Source organism: Tupaia chinensis, unplaced genomic scaffold (assembly GCF_000334495.1).
Source record: "Tupaia chinensis unplaced genomic scaffold, TupChi_1.0 Scaffold000333_1, whole genome shotgun sequence".
Taxonomy (NCBI): domain Eukaryota; kingdom Metazoa; phylum Chordata; class Mammalia; order Scandentia; family Tupaiidae; genus Tupaia; species Tupaia belangeri.
Window position 1 is genome coordinate 1171214 of NW_006159827.1, and position 15143 is coordinate 1186356.

The window sequence follows — 15143 nt, forward strand, 5'->3', positions numbered from 1 at the left end:
GGGAACTCTCGCCTTACGAAGCTTGCCCATTGGTCAGAAGCCAGGTGGGGCGGAGCCACTCACAGGGGCCCCAATAGCGCGGGGCGGAGGCCGGGCAGCCGTTACTCCCGCCAGCCTGGTGTGCGGGTCCCGAGCTCCCACGGCCACCGTTCTGGCCAGCTGCCCGCTGCGGCTCTGTCCAGGCCGACTTAGGCGAACCAAACGCTGTTACTCACCACCGCCCCATTTTACAGAGCAGTAAACTGGGACTGTGACGTACCCTGACACACCCAGAATGGCAGAATTGGAATTAGAAGCCGCGGGGGGAAGGTGGTTCGAGACACGTGTGTGCGTGCGTGTCCAAAATCCCGAGGAGACGTCGCCACCACCACACACACACCCCGGGCCGGGGGTGATTTCTCACTTTCTGTCTCTCTGTCTCGCGCCCTATAGCAAAAAATCTCTCTCGCTCTCAAAAAAAAAAAGAAAAAGGTATAAAGGATTGGCAGGTGACAGGGTGGTTTTTCTCTCTGATGAGCACAGGTGCCCTGTACCAAATTTAAAAATAAAGTTAAATAAATAATTCCTTTTTTAAAAAAATAGTATAAATGGGGGACCAGCAGGTGGCGAGGTGGTTAAGGTGCTTGATACACCCATATGGGCAACCAGGGTTCGAGTCCTAGACCTGGTGACTTGCTTTCTCACTCCCCCCCTTCGCTCTCGCTCTCGCTCTTGCTCTCGCTCTGTGTCCGGTCAAATTTTTTAAAAGTACATGAGTGGGGAACCAGCAGTTAGGTCTGGTCAAAATTTTTAAAAGTACATGAGTGGGGAACCAGCAGTTAGCGTAATGGCTATGTCGCTGGATTCCCACGTAGTCGGTCGCGGTTCGCGTCACAGACCCTGTGGCTTAGAACTCACGCCGGGTGCGTGTGCGTGCGTGCCCAAGATCCCGAGAGGAGAATGGAGAAGGGATTGCGGCGTGACCATCTCCCCTGGGGGGTGATTTCTCGCTTTCTGTCTCTATGTCTCTCTCTGTCTGTGTGCCCTATAGCGAAAACCTCTCAAAAAAAAAAAAAAAGTACATGAATGAATAAATATAATTAAATTATTCTTGGGGGGAAAAAAAAGTGAGCCAGCAAGTGGCTTGGTTAAGGTACTGGATCCCACATGATCAACTCTGAGGTTCGAGTCCTGAACCCTATAACCTGAAACACACACTGGTCACACACACTGGTCACATGTGCATGGGAGCCCAAGATCCCAAGAAGAGAATGGAGGGGAAGGAATTGTAGCATGGCCATCCTCTTTCTCTACGAAGGGTACATGCCCTATGGCAAAAAAATCTATTTAAAAAAAAAGAAAAAAAAACAGGGGCCACTAGGAGGCATGGTAGTTAAGGGTGCTGGACTCCCACATGGCCAACTACGGTTCGAGTCCCAGACCTGGAGGCTTGCTTTCTCTCTTTGTCTCTCTCTCTCATCCAATTGAAGAAGAATAAAAAATAAATAATTATTTTAAGTGCATTTGTTTAGATTATAAATTAAAAATGGATATATCAATAAAGTTAAATAAAATAATTCTAAAAAAATATAAATAAAACAGGCCAGCGGGTGGCATGGAGGTTAAGGACACTGAATTCCCACATGGCTGGCTGTGGTTCAAGTCCTGGATCTGGTGGCCGGTGGCGCTCTCTCTCTCTCTCTCTCTCTCTCATTCTCTCCCACTCTGGTCAAATTAAAATAAACAAAGTAAAACATGTATTAAAAATTACAAATATTAATATAAGCTCCAAGGAGCACAGAGGAGTTTGGAAGAAAATGAGCAACAGATCAATAATGCATGTAGACAAACTGAATAGGTTATGGAACTGCATACCACAGCTGAGTTGCTGACAATTCAACATAATTTATGTTGCTGACAATTCAACATAAATTAAAAAAAAAAACCTAGAACTGTCATTAAACATGTACCTTATGTAACGTTCAATATGGAAAACAATGAATAGGTCTATAACCTTGATTTGATTATTACACACAATATACCTGCTTTGAAAAACCACACTGTGCCCCACAAAGATGTATAATGATTATTTATAAACTAGAAATCATAATGTCAAAAGTAAAAGTACAAATAAGGGGCCACCAGGTGACATAGTGGTTAAGGTGTTGAATTCCCACATGCTATCTGTGGTTCAAGTCCTAGACCTGGCAGTTTGAAATTCACGGCAGGTGCATATATATGTATGTCCAAAATCCTGAGAGAAGAATGGAGAAGGGATTACGGAATGGCCGTCCCCCCCGGGGGTGACTTCTCGCTTTCCCTCTGTCTCTGTCTCCCCAGTAAGCACACATACCCTATTAGCAAAAATCTCTCCCCTCCAAAAAAAAAAAAAAAAAAGTGCAAATGAAATTATAATTTCCCATGATCAAAAAAGCATAATAATAGACATACTCTATAGTAGAGGGTATGGGAACATGCACGCCTCATCCACTGATGAGCATGCAAATTGTTACTACACTGTTTGCAGTCGCGAGAATGAAAACGCCTCAGTCCATCGGTAGAACGTAGTTACGGCCATTATGGGATATCCCTACTGTGGAGTACCGGGCAAAAACAATGAAGTGATTTCTAAGTACCTTTTAGGAGCAATGGCCAAGGATGACATGAAAAAACAACGAATCTACAGAGAGAATACCCTGAGTGTTCCAATCAACGAGAGAGAGGTGTGGGGCTCCGAGATTACTGTGGCTTTCTGTTTTACGCACCTGATAACCACTTTGTATGTTTCTTTTCTTTATTCTTTCTTTCTTTTCTTTCTTTGTTTTTTAATTTGACCAGAGAGAGAGAGAGACAGAGGGAAAGTAAGAAAGCAAGCCACCAGGTCTGGAACTCAAATCGTGGTCAGCCATGTGGGATTCCGGCGCCTCAACCACCACGCCCCCTGCTGGCCCCAGTATGCGTGTTTCTAACAGCTTTACTGAGACAATTTACCAATCGCAAAGCTCGCGCATTTAAAGTGTATGATTCAGCCCACCCCACGGCAGTGTGGACCTCACATGGCTGATCACCCAGTTTGAGTCCCAGACCCTACACATTTGAAACACACTGAACAGGAATGGGTGTGCATGTCCCAAATCCCGGCAGAATGGAGAAGTGGAGAAGAGACCGTATCATGGTATCTCCATAGGAGGGACTTTCTCACTTTCCTTTTCTTTGTCTCTCTCCGATGAACTTGTGTACTTTCTAGCAAAATTTTTTAAAAAGTATATCATTTAGGGATCCAGCAGTTAGCGTAATGGCTATGTTGCTGGACTCCCACGTAGTAGACCGCGGTTCACGTCCCGGACCCGGTGGCTTAAAACTCACGCCGGGCGCGTGTGCGTGTGTGCCCAAGATCCCAGGAGGAGAATGGAGGAGAAGGGATTGCGGCGTGACCATCCCCCCTGGGGGGTGATTTCTCGCTTTCTGTCTCTATGTCTCTCTCTGTCTGTCTGGCGAGCGCACGCGCCGTATAGTGAAAAAAAAACCTCTCAAAAAAAAAAAGTATATCATTTAAATATTTTTAGTGTATTTCTAGGGTGTTGCAACTACGGCCATAATCTCATTTTAGAACATTTTCATCACCCCTCACCCCCAAAAAAATCTAGTGCCCATTACCAGTCTAAACCTACTCTAAACCTCCACATGACGTACTCCAAGGCAACCACAGATCTAGTTTCTGGATCTGCAGATCTGCCTCTCCAGGCAAAATTAAAATCGGACCATACATGTGATTGGCTCTTTTATTTTTTAAAGAATTATCGGTTCAACTTTATAATTTTATTTTGACTAGAGAGAGACAGAGAGAGGAGTGGTGAGGAAGCAAGCCACCAGGTCCAGGATTTGAACCATGTGGAAGTCCAGTGCCTCAACCACCACACTGCCTGCCGTCCCCAGACTGGCTTCTTTCACTGAACATGTATTTTCAAGGCTCGTCCATGTTGTAACACCTATCAGCGCTCACTTTTTTTCTTATGGCTGAATACTAGTGCATTGTATGGATATACATATTCAATTTATCTACTCATTAGTTGACAGAGGTATGGGCTGTTTCTGGTTTTAGCTATTATGAATAATGCTGTTATGAACACTGCATGAACACGCAAGGGTATTTCAAAAAGTTCATAGAAAATGGAACCAAAGGACAACTGGATTTTGATACGAAACCTTTTCAAATCCATGTATCGTTTTTAAATTTTATTTTTAGAGAGCTTTTTGCTATAGGGCACCTGCACTTACCAGAAAGACAGAAAGAGACAGAGAGACAAAAAGTGAGACATCACACCCCAGGGCGGATGGCCATGCCACAATCCCTTCTCCTCCATTCTCCTCTCAGGATTTTGGGCACGCACACTTGCACTCCCGGTGTGTTCCAAGCTGCTGGGTCTGAGACTTGAACTGCGGTTGGTCAAGTAGGAGTCCAGTGTCGTACTCGTTACACCATCTGCTGGTCCCTGTGCATAGTATTTTATACCTGAAAAAGCCTTGAGCTTTTTCAAGACCCCTCAATCTGCTTTCATTTTTCTTTTTTCTTTTTCCTGGAGAGATTTTTGCTATAGGGCGCATGCACTCGCCAGAAAGACACAGAGAGACAGAAAGCGAGAAATCACCCCCAGGGGGGATGGCCACACCGCAATCCCTTCTCCCCCATTCTCCTCTCAGGATCTTGGGCACGCACGCACACCTGGCATGAGTTTAAGCCACCGGGTCCGGGACTCGAACTGCAGTTGACTACATGGGAGTCCAGCGACATGGCCATTACGCTAACTGCTGGTCCCTGCTTTCATTTTTCTTGAACAGATAACTAGGAGTGGAATTGCTGAGTTGTATGGTAACTGTTTAACCTTTGGAGAAAATGCCAGACTTCACTAAAGCGTCTTATTCTACATTCCCACCAGCAGTACGTAAGCGTGTCCACACTCTTAGAATTCATATACGAAATGGTGTATGTACGCATATACTTACACCGGGCCAAGCAGAGAAGGTCTGTAGCTCTCACTGGATTCTCAATAGGGTTCATTGACCTTCCCACAACACAAATCCCTAGTCTGGAATTTCAAGTCTGTCTGGAAAGCCAGTACCCGGCTGGCATCAGCCTTCTAGTGCTCAGTCTGGAAACACCTGCTCATAACTGTAAGGTGCTCACCACATGCCAGGTCCTGTTTGGGGCATGCTCAATCAGCAGGGACCAAAAAGTTCCATGCGGTTGAGTTTCCCCTTTGTACAGCAGTCACCAGAGCTTAGATGGGGTTGTCTGTACAGACCACTGCCCTCCTGGGCTAGGCCCCATCGTCCTGTTAAAAGCTGTCCTCGCTAGGGCACGGTTAAATGCTTTCATCAGGCAGGACTCCCCCTTGCCCTGACAACACACTTTTTATTATCCCCATGATACAGATGAGGAACCAGAGGCTCTGGGTAACTCCTGCACTCGCCTCAAGATCACACAGCTAGGGACCAGCAGTTAGCGTAATGGCTATGTCGCTGGACTCCCACGTAGTCAACCACGGTTCGCGTCCCAGACCCAGTGGCTTAAACTTACACCGGGCACGTGTGCGTGCATGCCCAAGATCCCGAGAGGAGAACGGAGGAGAAGGGATTGCAGCGTGGCCATCCCCTCTGGAGGGTGATTTCTTGCTTTCTGTCTCTCTGTGTCTGTCTGGCGAGCGCACACATCCTATAGCGAAAACCTCTCCAAAAAAAGAAAAGAAAAAAAAAAAGATCACACAGCTATGAAGGGCCAACATTAAGAGCTGGCCCTTCTGTGGATACAGAGCACCTTCTAAATAAATGTGAATGGGGCTGGCAGGTGGCGTGGTGGTTAAGGGCGCTGGACTCCCACATGGCCGACCATGGTTCAAGTCTCGGACCTGGTGGCTTGCTTTCTCACTATCATTCTCCCTCTCTGTTTGGTAAAACCCAATACTGCTACTAATAATAATAGTAATAAAAAATACTTTTTAAAATTCACAAAACTAATGATAAATTTTCTCTTGATGGGGCTGGCAGGTGGCATGGTGGTTAAAGTGCTGGACAACCACATGGTTGACCATGGTTTGAGTCTTGGACCTGGCAACTTGATTTCTCACTGTCCCTCTCTCTCTCTGTCTCTGATTAAATGAAAAAAAGTAATAATAACAAATAAAATTAAATAAAATAATTTTTTTGGAGAGGTTTTTGCTATAGGGTGCGTGCACTCTCCAGAAAGACAGAGACAGAGAGATAGAAAGCGAGAAATCACCCCCCAGGGGGAATGTCCACACCGCGATCCCTTCTCCTCCATTCTCCTCTCGGGATCTTAGGCACGCACACACACATGCCAGGCCCAAGTTTAAGCCACCGGGTCTAGAACTCAAACCGCGGTCGGGTACATGGGAGTTCAGCGACATAGCCATTACACTAACTGCTGGTCCCATAAAATAATTCTTTAAAAAATCATCTATTGACTTTACATATTTTAATTTTAAAAAATGAATTACTAAAGTTATTTTAAATGGGATATATTCTTCCAAATGAGTTAAAAGTAGCATCTAATTTACAAAGGTTTACATTACTTTTCTTTCCTTTTTTTTAAGGTTTTTGCCATGGGGCATGCATGCTTGCTAGAGAGGAGAGAGGCAGAGAGAGATGGCAAGGAAAGTGAGAAGTCACCCTGTAGGGGGATGGCTATCCCAGTCCCTTCTCCTCCATTCTCCTCCTGGGATTTTAGACACCCACTCACGTGCACCCTTTGTGATTTTCGAGCCACCAAGTCCAGGACTCGAACCACGGTGGGCCATGTGGAGTCCAACACCTTAACCAATAAGCTACCTGCTGGCCCCTACAACATGACTTTTCAAAAATATATCCACCGCACGCATGTTAGAATCACAATAGAAACACACGTTAACGCCTTTTTATTTATTTATTTTATAAAACAGGGCAAGTGCATTTTCAAAGTGCTTCGGTAGCAACAGCCTCACCCATTCCTCCCAACGGCCCAGGGAGGGAGAACAAGCAGGTGTCACCTTACTTCCAAGGAAACCGAGGTCCCAGAAACTACATGATTTGACTTCATTAGCAGCAGAATCACACGTGAAACATGAAAGTCTTCTGAATTTTTCATCCAGCCATAAATAACACGTATCTCAAAATAAAAGCTCTATTAAAAATATTAGCGTTAGTGGGATGGGAAGAGAGATGCGGAGCAGGCACTTAATAAATATCGGCAGGCTGCGGAATCTCCCACGCGGGAAGCGGAAAGGCGGCAGCGGCTTTGCCCGGTGTCCGTGAGAGGCGGGTGGGAACTGCACCGGCGCACAGGCCGACAGTCCTCCGGGGTGTGGGGATCACACTGGAAAATGCCGCCAGCGCTGCGGATGGCTCTGTCAGTTGTCGAGGGGCAAGAGCTGCTGGGGTAACGCCGTCTGCTAAGGACATGGTCGTCACACGCTCCCTCCTGGAACCAGAGTCGCCCCCATCCTGCGCCCTCATGCCAGCGGTTCCACTTCGGCCTCCTCTGCTACCCAGCTCTAAGGAGGCCCAGAAAGGAAGAGAACTTTGTGGATTTCTCTGTCCGTAAAAGCTGAGGTCCCTTCTCCCACCGTCACTCCGCAGTGGTGACTCGGGAATCTCTCTCTCAGGAAAGCCGAGGTGTGGTGTCACGGGCAGCTTGGCTGGCGCGACCTTCATCTTGCCGATGGAAGACAGGGGGCCTCAGCTGTGCCGGGTCAGCAGGGGCCGAAAAGCTCCATGCTGTCCAGTTTCTCCTCTTTGTAGAGCAGGATGTTCTCCATCAGTTTCCTTTTGGCCTCGTTGATTTCAATGTTCCACGAAGTCTTTGTAGCTGATGTTCAACAGAGAGTTTAAAAAAAAAAAAGGAGCCACATGAACAGAAGTAACCATTATAAAATTCCTAGAAAGTCACATGTGATCAGAGTCTCTTTTTTTTTTTTTTTGAGAGGTTTTTGCTATAGGATGCATGCGCTCACCAGAAAGACAAAGAGAGAGACAGAAAGCGAGAAATCCCCCCCCAGGGGGGATAGCCATGCCGCAATCCCTTCTCCTCCATTCTCCTCTCGGGATCTTGGGCACGCATGCACACGCGCCCGGCATGAGTTTAACCCACTGGGTCTGGGACTCGAACTGCGGTGGACTACATGGGAGTCCAGTGACATAGCCATTACGCCATCTGCTGGTCCCCAGAGTCATTTAAATCTGGTTTCTGAGTTGGGCCTTAAGTGTCGTGTTTTCATCGCTTCTGCCTTTGCAGGGAAACCCACACCTGCCCCTGCCCCATCCCCACCCCAGAGAGGAGGGGGCTCATGGTCCTCCCAGGGCCCAGGGTGGGGGGGTCTGCAGAGAACACTCTCACGGCCACTCTCTTCCTCTCTCCTCCCCATGAGAGATGCAGCAACTGGACCAGTCCAAGCCTGAGAGAGCCACAGAACCACCTTTACTAGGGGACCAGGGTGCTTCACTGAAAACACATTTCTGGGGCCAGCAGGTGGCGTGGTGGTTAAGGGCGCTCGATCCCCACATGGCTGACTACAGCTAGAGTTCTGGACCCAGCAGCTTGAAAAATCACAACAAATAAATAGATAAATAAATACATGTTAAAAAAAAAAAAAAAGACACTCCTAATTTTTCTCCCAGGAGGAAGTCTGCTGTATCTGGACCCCAGCAGCAGACACAGGAGGCTGGGGTTTCGAAGAGGACGGCAACGCAGGCAGGGGCGGGTGGCTCACGGCGGCCTGCGAGACTCTGCCCAATCCCCTACATGCTATGGAGACCTGAAAAGTGGGGTGACGTGCCTTGGGCTTTTCCAAAACCACTCTAGCTGTCCCGGAGGAAGCGCTGGGGAGGAGGGACCCAAGGGGATGAGGACACAGCGAGGCCTGGCAGTGACCCGGCGAGAACAGCAGCTTAGACAAGGACGCAGCGCAGAGAAGCAGGTGGGGTGAGAGACTCGGGAGGGGCATGGCTCCGACCAAGGGCAGGATGTGGCGGGGCAGGAGCGTCAAGGATGGCTCCCAGACTCCTCTGCAGCAGCTGAACAGACGACGAGGGAGAGTCAGGGCGATGGGGACAAATGACAGGCTCAAGTCAGGACACGCTCGCGTGTGCAGCACGCCGCCCTCCGAGCACTCACCGTCCTGCTGAGGCTCCGAGCCGGTGCAGGCCTCAGAGCAGGAGTCCGCCTCCACGTCCCTGCTGGCCTGCAGTCTGCCTTCTCCGTTCTCTGTGGGGAGAGGGGAGGCTGCAGACCCTGCCCAGGGTGCTGCCCTCAGGGAGGAGGAGGCGTCGAGGCTGGAATTGTCCACGTCATCCGTCTCCTCGGGAGTGTTGCAGGAAGAGCCAGTGCCCTCAGAGAGCCGGCTCCAAGGGAGGGACGTGTGGTGACCCCGGAGTCGCTCTTCCACAGCAGCTACAGAGCTACACACCTGGGGGAGGAGAGAGACAAGCGGGCTGAGCGAGAACTCTTTCTGGAAGCAAACGTCTAAAACCTGGTCTCCCAGGTCTCAGAGGAGACAGAGACACACTGACGAATCAGGTACCTGTTGCTCTGTCTAGAAAAAATAGCATCTTGGGACCAGCAGTTGGCGTAATGGCTATGTCACTGGACTCCCATGTGGTCGACCGTGATTCATGTCCCAGACTCGGTGACTTAAACTCACGCCGGGCCCGTGTGCGTGCGTGCCCAAGATCCCGAGAGGAGAATGGAGGAGAAGGGATTGCAGTGTGGCCATCCCCCCTGGGGGGTGATTTCTCGCTTTCTGTCTCTCTGTCTCTGTCTGGCTGGGGAGTAGACGCGCCCTATAGCAAAAAAATTTCTCAAAAAAAAAAAAAAAAGTAAAAGAAAAAATAGCATGTTTTCTCTCAAAAGACCTGCACCTGACCTCCAGTCATAGATGAGAGGAATGACTCAGGATGGGCCAGATTCTCACTCCTCTGACCATAATGAATGGTCCAAGTTTGGGCACGTGACCCAAGCAGGCCAATCAGAATCTTTCCCTGGGATTTTTCTACCTAGAGTTTTTGGGTAATGACACCCCTTTTCCTTTCTTTTTTCTAAAAGAATTATTTAATGGTATTTGTTATTATTATTATGTTTTAACTTGACCAGAGAAAGAGAAAGGGAAAGTGAGAAAGCAAGCCACCAGGTCTGGGACTCAAACTGCAGTCGGCCTTGTGAGAGTTGAGCACCTTAATCACCACGCCACCTGCCGCCACCCTCAGCTTTTTCTTCTAATGACAGACCCAGACGCCACCGTACACATGGAAAGCCCAGTTACAGGAGATGGAAGGGAAGCCTTGACACAGTGAAGAGGAGGCAGTCCCAGACACAGACGTGGGGAGCTGCCCCTTCAGTGTCCGAGGCCCTGGTCCAGCTGCCCTGACACCAGAGCAGTGCCTCTCCTCGCTGCTGTCGGGTCACGAGCCGCTAAGTTCAACCCCTCATCCTATTCTCCCTATGTCTGTGTGTGTCCATGACACTCTAAGAGTTCACGTTGAGTTTCTAGCAACACTCTCAAGCAGAAACACTCTAAATCTTATAGATGTTGCTCCTTTACAGCTAAGGAGGTTAGGAAAGGGGCCGGCAGGTGGCGTGGTGGTTAAGGGTGCTGGACTCCCACATGGCTGACCGTGGTTCGAGTCCTGGACTTGGTGGCTTGCTTTCTCACTTTTCCTCTCTCTCTCTCTCTTACTCTGTCCCTCTCTGGTCAAATTTTTAAAAATAAATAATAAAGTTAAATAACAAGTTTTTTTTTAAAGAAGAAGAATGTTAAGGAAAATTAGAAGGAGGCAGGAAAGAAATGCTTCTTCTGAACTAGCCAGGTGTCATGGTGGTTAAGGCGGCTGAATCCCACTCCCACATGGCTGACTGTGGTTCAAGTCCCGGACCCAGCAGCATGGGCTCATGCATGCCCGAAATCTCAAGAGGAGATTGGCGAGCCGAGTGGTGAGGTGTGGCCCTCCCCATGAGGGATGATTTCTCACTAACTCCCTCTTTCTCTCGTGGGTACACATGCCCTACATCAAAAGCTAAAACAAACAACAAAAAAGTTCCTTCTTTATATATACATACACACACTCAAAGGACATACACACACATTTCCTTGACAATAGCAAGGGGCTGGCAGGTGCAGGTTAAGGCACTGGACTCCCACATGGCCGATCATGGTTCAAGTCCTGGACCTGGTGGCTTGCTTTCTCGCTTCCTCTCTCTCTCTCTCTCTCTCTCTGCCCCTCATCTCTCTCTGGTCAAATTGAAAAATGACAATAATAAATAAAATTACACAAAGAATTATTTTAAATAAATAAATAACAATAGCAAATCTCAATTCCTCAGTGCCTGACAGAAAATACAGTGTGTGAAGTCACATACTATATTAGTTCTTTCTTTGACAATTATTCCTTACTAAATGGAGGCCCGCCTGCCTGCCGTCCAGTCCGTGCCCCAGCGGACCCCTCACCTTCCCGGCTTGCTGTGAGGCGCTGGGCGTAAGCACCGTTTCTCGTTCTTCTTTATAGACCTCAAACACCCTGTCCCCTTATTACACGGCAAATGCCTTCTCCATCAGAGCCCAGGTCAATGTCCCCCTTCGGTCCTCAAAGCAAGTGTCCTGTAACCACCTGCCATGCTCAAGATGACACTCCCTTTTTGCTAGATGCGGTCACAGAGGTTCTGGCCTGCAGAGTATGAGGAAAATGACACGTGCATTTCCAGATCACAGATCACCCCTTCAAAAGGAGGAAGGAGGATCTAGCCTTTTCTCTTCCTTGTAACCCTCCTTCACTGACGGAATACAGACGTGACGGCCTGGGCTGCAGCAGCCATTCTGGACCCTGGTAAGGAGAGCGGAGCACCCACAGGACAGGAGCGTGGGTGGCTGACACTGGGGACTGCCGTGGCCATACTGGAACACCTACGTCCAAACTGTTACCCTAAAAACAACTATCTTGGGACCAGCAGGTGGCACGGTGGTTCAGGTGCTGGACACTCCCACATGGCTGACCATGGTTCAAGTCCTGGACCTGGTAGCTTGCTTTCTCACTTTCCCTCTCTCTCTCTCTCTGTGTGTCTCTCTCTCTAATCAAATTAAAATAAATGAATGAATAAATAAAATTAAAATAAATAACGTTAAATAATTCTTAAAAATAAAAACCCTATCTTGTCTAAACTACCACGTGATGCAGCATCCTTATTTTTTTCTATTAAATATTTATTTATTTAATTTTATTTATTCACTCATTTACTTCAATTTTTTTTTTTGGAGAGGTTTTTGCTATAGGGCGCATGCGCTCGCCAGACAGACAGAGATAGACAGAGAGACAGAAAGTGAGAAATCACCCCCCAGGGGGGATGGCCATGCTGCAATCCCTTCTCCTCCATTCTCCTCTCGGGATCTTGGGCACGCACGCACACGCGCCCAGCATGGGTTTTAAGCCACTGGGTCCAGGACGCGAACCATGTTCGACTACGTGGGAGTCCAGCGACATAGCCATTACACTAACTGCTGGTTCCCTCGTTTATTTCAATTTGACCAGAGAGAGACACAGAGGAGAAAAGAGAGAGAGGGAAAGTGAGAAAAAAGCCACCAGGTCCAGGACTCGAACTATGGTCGGCCATGTGGGAGTGTCCAGCACCTGAACCACCACGCCACCTGCTGGTCCTGCAGCATCCTTATTACAACAGCTGCGCCCTCCAGTAACTGATACACTGAACAAACAAATGGAATGAATAAAGAGGTAAATGGCTGAGTGAAAGAATAAGGAGCCAGAGGAGAGAGAGTCCTCTGTTTCTAAGTTGCCAAGTCCAGACTTGAACCATGCAGTCAGCCATATGGGGTCCGGCTGCTTTAACCACCACAGCACCGCCCAGCCACCAAGAGAGATTTCTTCAGAATATAAATCTGATCGTGTCCTACCCATGCTGAAAAGCGTCAGTCACTTTCCCAAACTCCCGGGCTGCTCCCTCCTCACCACTCGTCACGGCCACCCTGCTCCATGAGCCACTCTGTGCTCCAGTCACCCTGCCCAGGCCGGGCTCGCTCAGCCCAGGCCATCTGCCTAACCTGCTCCTTCCCTTGGGCTGCTGGTGGTTGCTTAGACACCACTAACTCAAGGAGGCCCTCTAGGGTGGCGTCCCCGTCATGCACTCCCCTGGTGCTCAGCGTTCAGACTGGGAGCTCCAGGAGCAGAGAGCAGAGTGTGCCTGGGTCCCTGGCAGAGGGTGCCCTGGGCCACCACGTGGCTGCCGAGTGGACGACTGGACACCATGGCACTCGGGCACTTGAGCGGCACTGGTTCTAGCCCAGGCTTCGGACGATGATTCAGGCCTCCAGCTCCTGCCCCATGGTAGTGCTAACTGGGTCCAGACAGCTCTGACAGAGCTCCTGTTCCTCTGGGACCAGCAGAAGGCATAGCAGTTACATTGCTGGACTCCCACGTAATCGACCACAGTTCACGTCCCGGACCCGGCAGCTTAAGACTCACGCCAGGCATGTGTGCGTGCGTACCCAAGATCCTGAGAGAAGAATGGAGGAGAAGGGATTGTGGCATGGCTATCTCCCTGGCGGGTGATTTCTCACTTTCTGTCTTTCTCTGGTGAGCACATGCACCCTATAGCAAAAATCTCTCAAAAAAAGAAAAAAGAACTCTTCGCTGGGCCGTCACTTCCCCAACTCTCGAACTATTGAACTTTTTCCAAATGTGGAACTCCACCTCCGGTGAAATATTAGCAACCCGCCGTGACTATGGGAAGTGAAAGTGAGTGACTTCAGCTCCCGCAGCTCCTGCCGACAACCACTCAGTGTTCCCCGTGAGCCCCCCTCTGGCAGACGCCACCTGAAATTCACTCGACTAGGTGATCTCTAAGGGCCTTCCGGGGGAGGTGACTTGTCCTTAGAAAGACCGAGCACTAGTTCCCAAATTTCCACCTTTCACCCTGAAAGCCACCTGCACTTGTCACATCCATAGGAAAACGTCTTCCGCCCTGTGGTGGCCGCTTCCTGGACTGCGCGTGCTCCCTTCCTCCAGGACCTCGTCCTGTCACCACAGGGACCGAGCCCCCGGCAGCCAGGATTACACACTGGACCTGCCTCACCTCCCTGCCTGGTAGAGAGGCGGGCACCTGATGCGAGCTAGACCAATCAGGTTCTCTCTCTGACAGGCTGGAACCGGGAAAGGCAGACCTAGCTAGAGGGGTGTGGAACCGTAACATATAAACGGAGGCGGCCATGTTCTCGTGCCAGGAGGACGGAGGGAGAGAGACAGAGCTCAGAGAGAAGAGGGTGGAGCAGACTGAGAGCGAGCGAGCAGAGTTCCGTTACCTCCTGAGGGTCTGGCCCTGCACCCGGGCCCACACACACCTGCGATCCATACACGGCCCCCTTTTGCTAACACGAGCTCCCACACATTCCACTACTCACGACCAAACACAGCGCTGGTTTAGGAGAGCAGACCGGCAAAGCCTGGTCCCTGGAGCAGGCCCACGTGGGCCGCAGCGGGGAGGCCAAGCTGAGGCTGAGGCTCACCTCCTCCAGGCTGGCATTCCGCCTCCGCAGGCAGAGGCAGACGGCGGTGGCCAGGGCCTCGGCGCAGTCCTCAGGCAGCCGCCCTGCCCTCTTCTCCAGGTACTGCTGGCAGATCTCTCTGGCCATCACCTTCTCCACGTCCGTCTTCCTGGAGCAGAGCGACACGGTGCCGCTCGGAATCTCGGAGAGGAGGAGATCCTTCTGCGGGAAGGAGGTGAGAAACGCCCTCTGTGAGCACGGGGTGTGGAGATGGTGGCTGCGCCCGCCCACCTCCAAGATGGTCCTGAAGCCACAGAGACTTCTCAACCAACAGGAGACCTATAAAACATACACGCAGGGACCAGCAGATGGCGTAGGCGTTACTTCGCTAGACTCTCACATGGCTGCGGTTTGAGTCCTGGACTCGGTAGCTTAAAACATGCCAGGCACGTGTATGTGCGTGCCCAAGATCCCAGGAGGAGAATGGACGAGAAGGGACTGCGGCGTGGCCACTACCCTGGGGGGATGATTTCTCACTTTCTCTCTCTGTCTCTCCGGTGAGTGCACAGGCCCTATGGCAAAAATCTCTCCAAAAATAAATAAATAAATAGAAAATGAACGCAAGGGTGC

General features: G+C 49.7%; 1 protein-coding gene across 1 annotated transcript in view; it reads right to left on the minus strand.

Moving 5' to 3' along the window:
* Positions 1 to 6905: 6905 nt before the first annotated feature.
* IRAK2 (interleukin 1 receptor associated kinase 2) overlaps positions 6906 to 15143 on the minus strand; it is an 81242-nt gene continuing 73004 nt past the window's right edge. The window contains 3 exon segments of the mRNA XM_006151995.2: positions 6906 to 7840; positions 9146 to 9437; positions 14535 to 14735. Of these exon segments, the coding sequence (XP_006152057.1) occupies positions 7725 to 7840; positions 9146 to 9437; positions 14535 to 14735 (609 nt within the window). The 3' untranslated portion in view covers positions 6906 to 7724.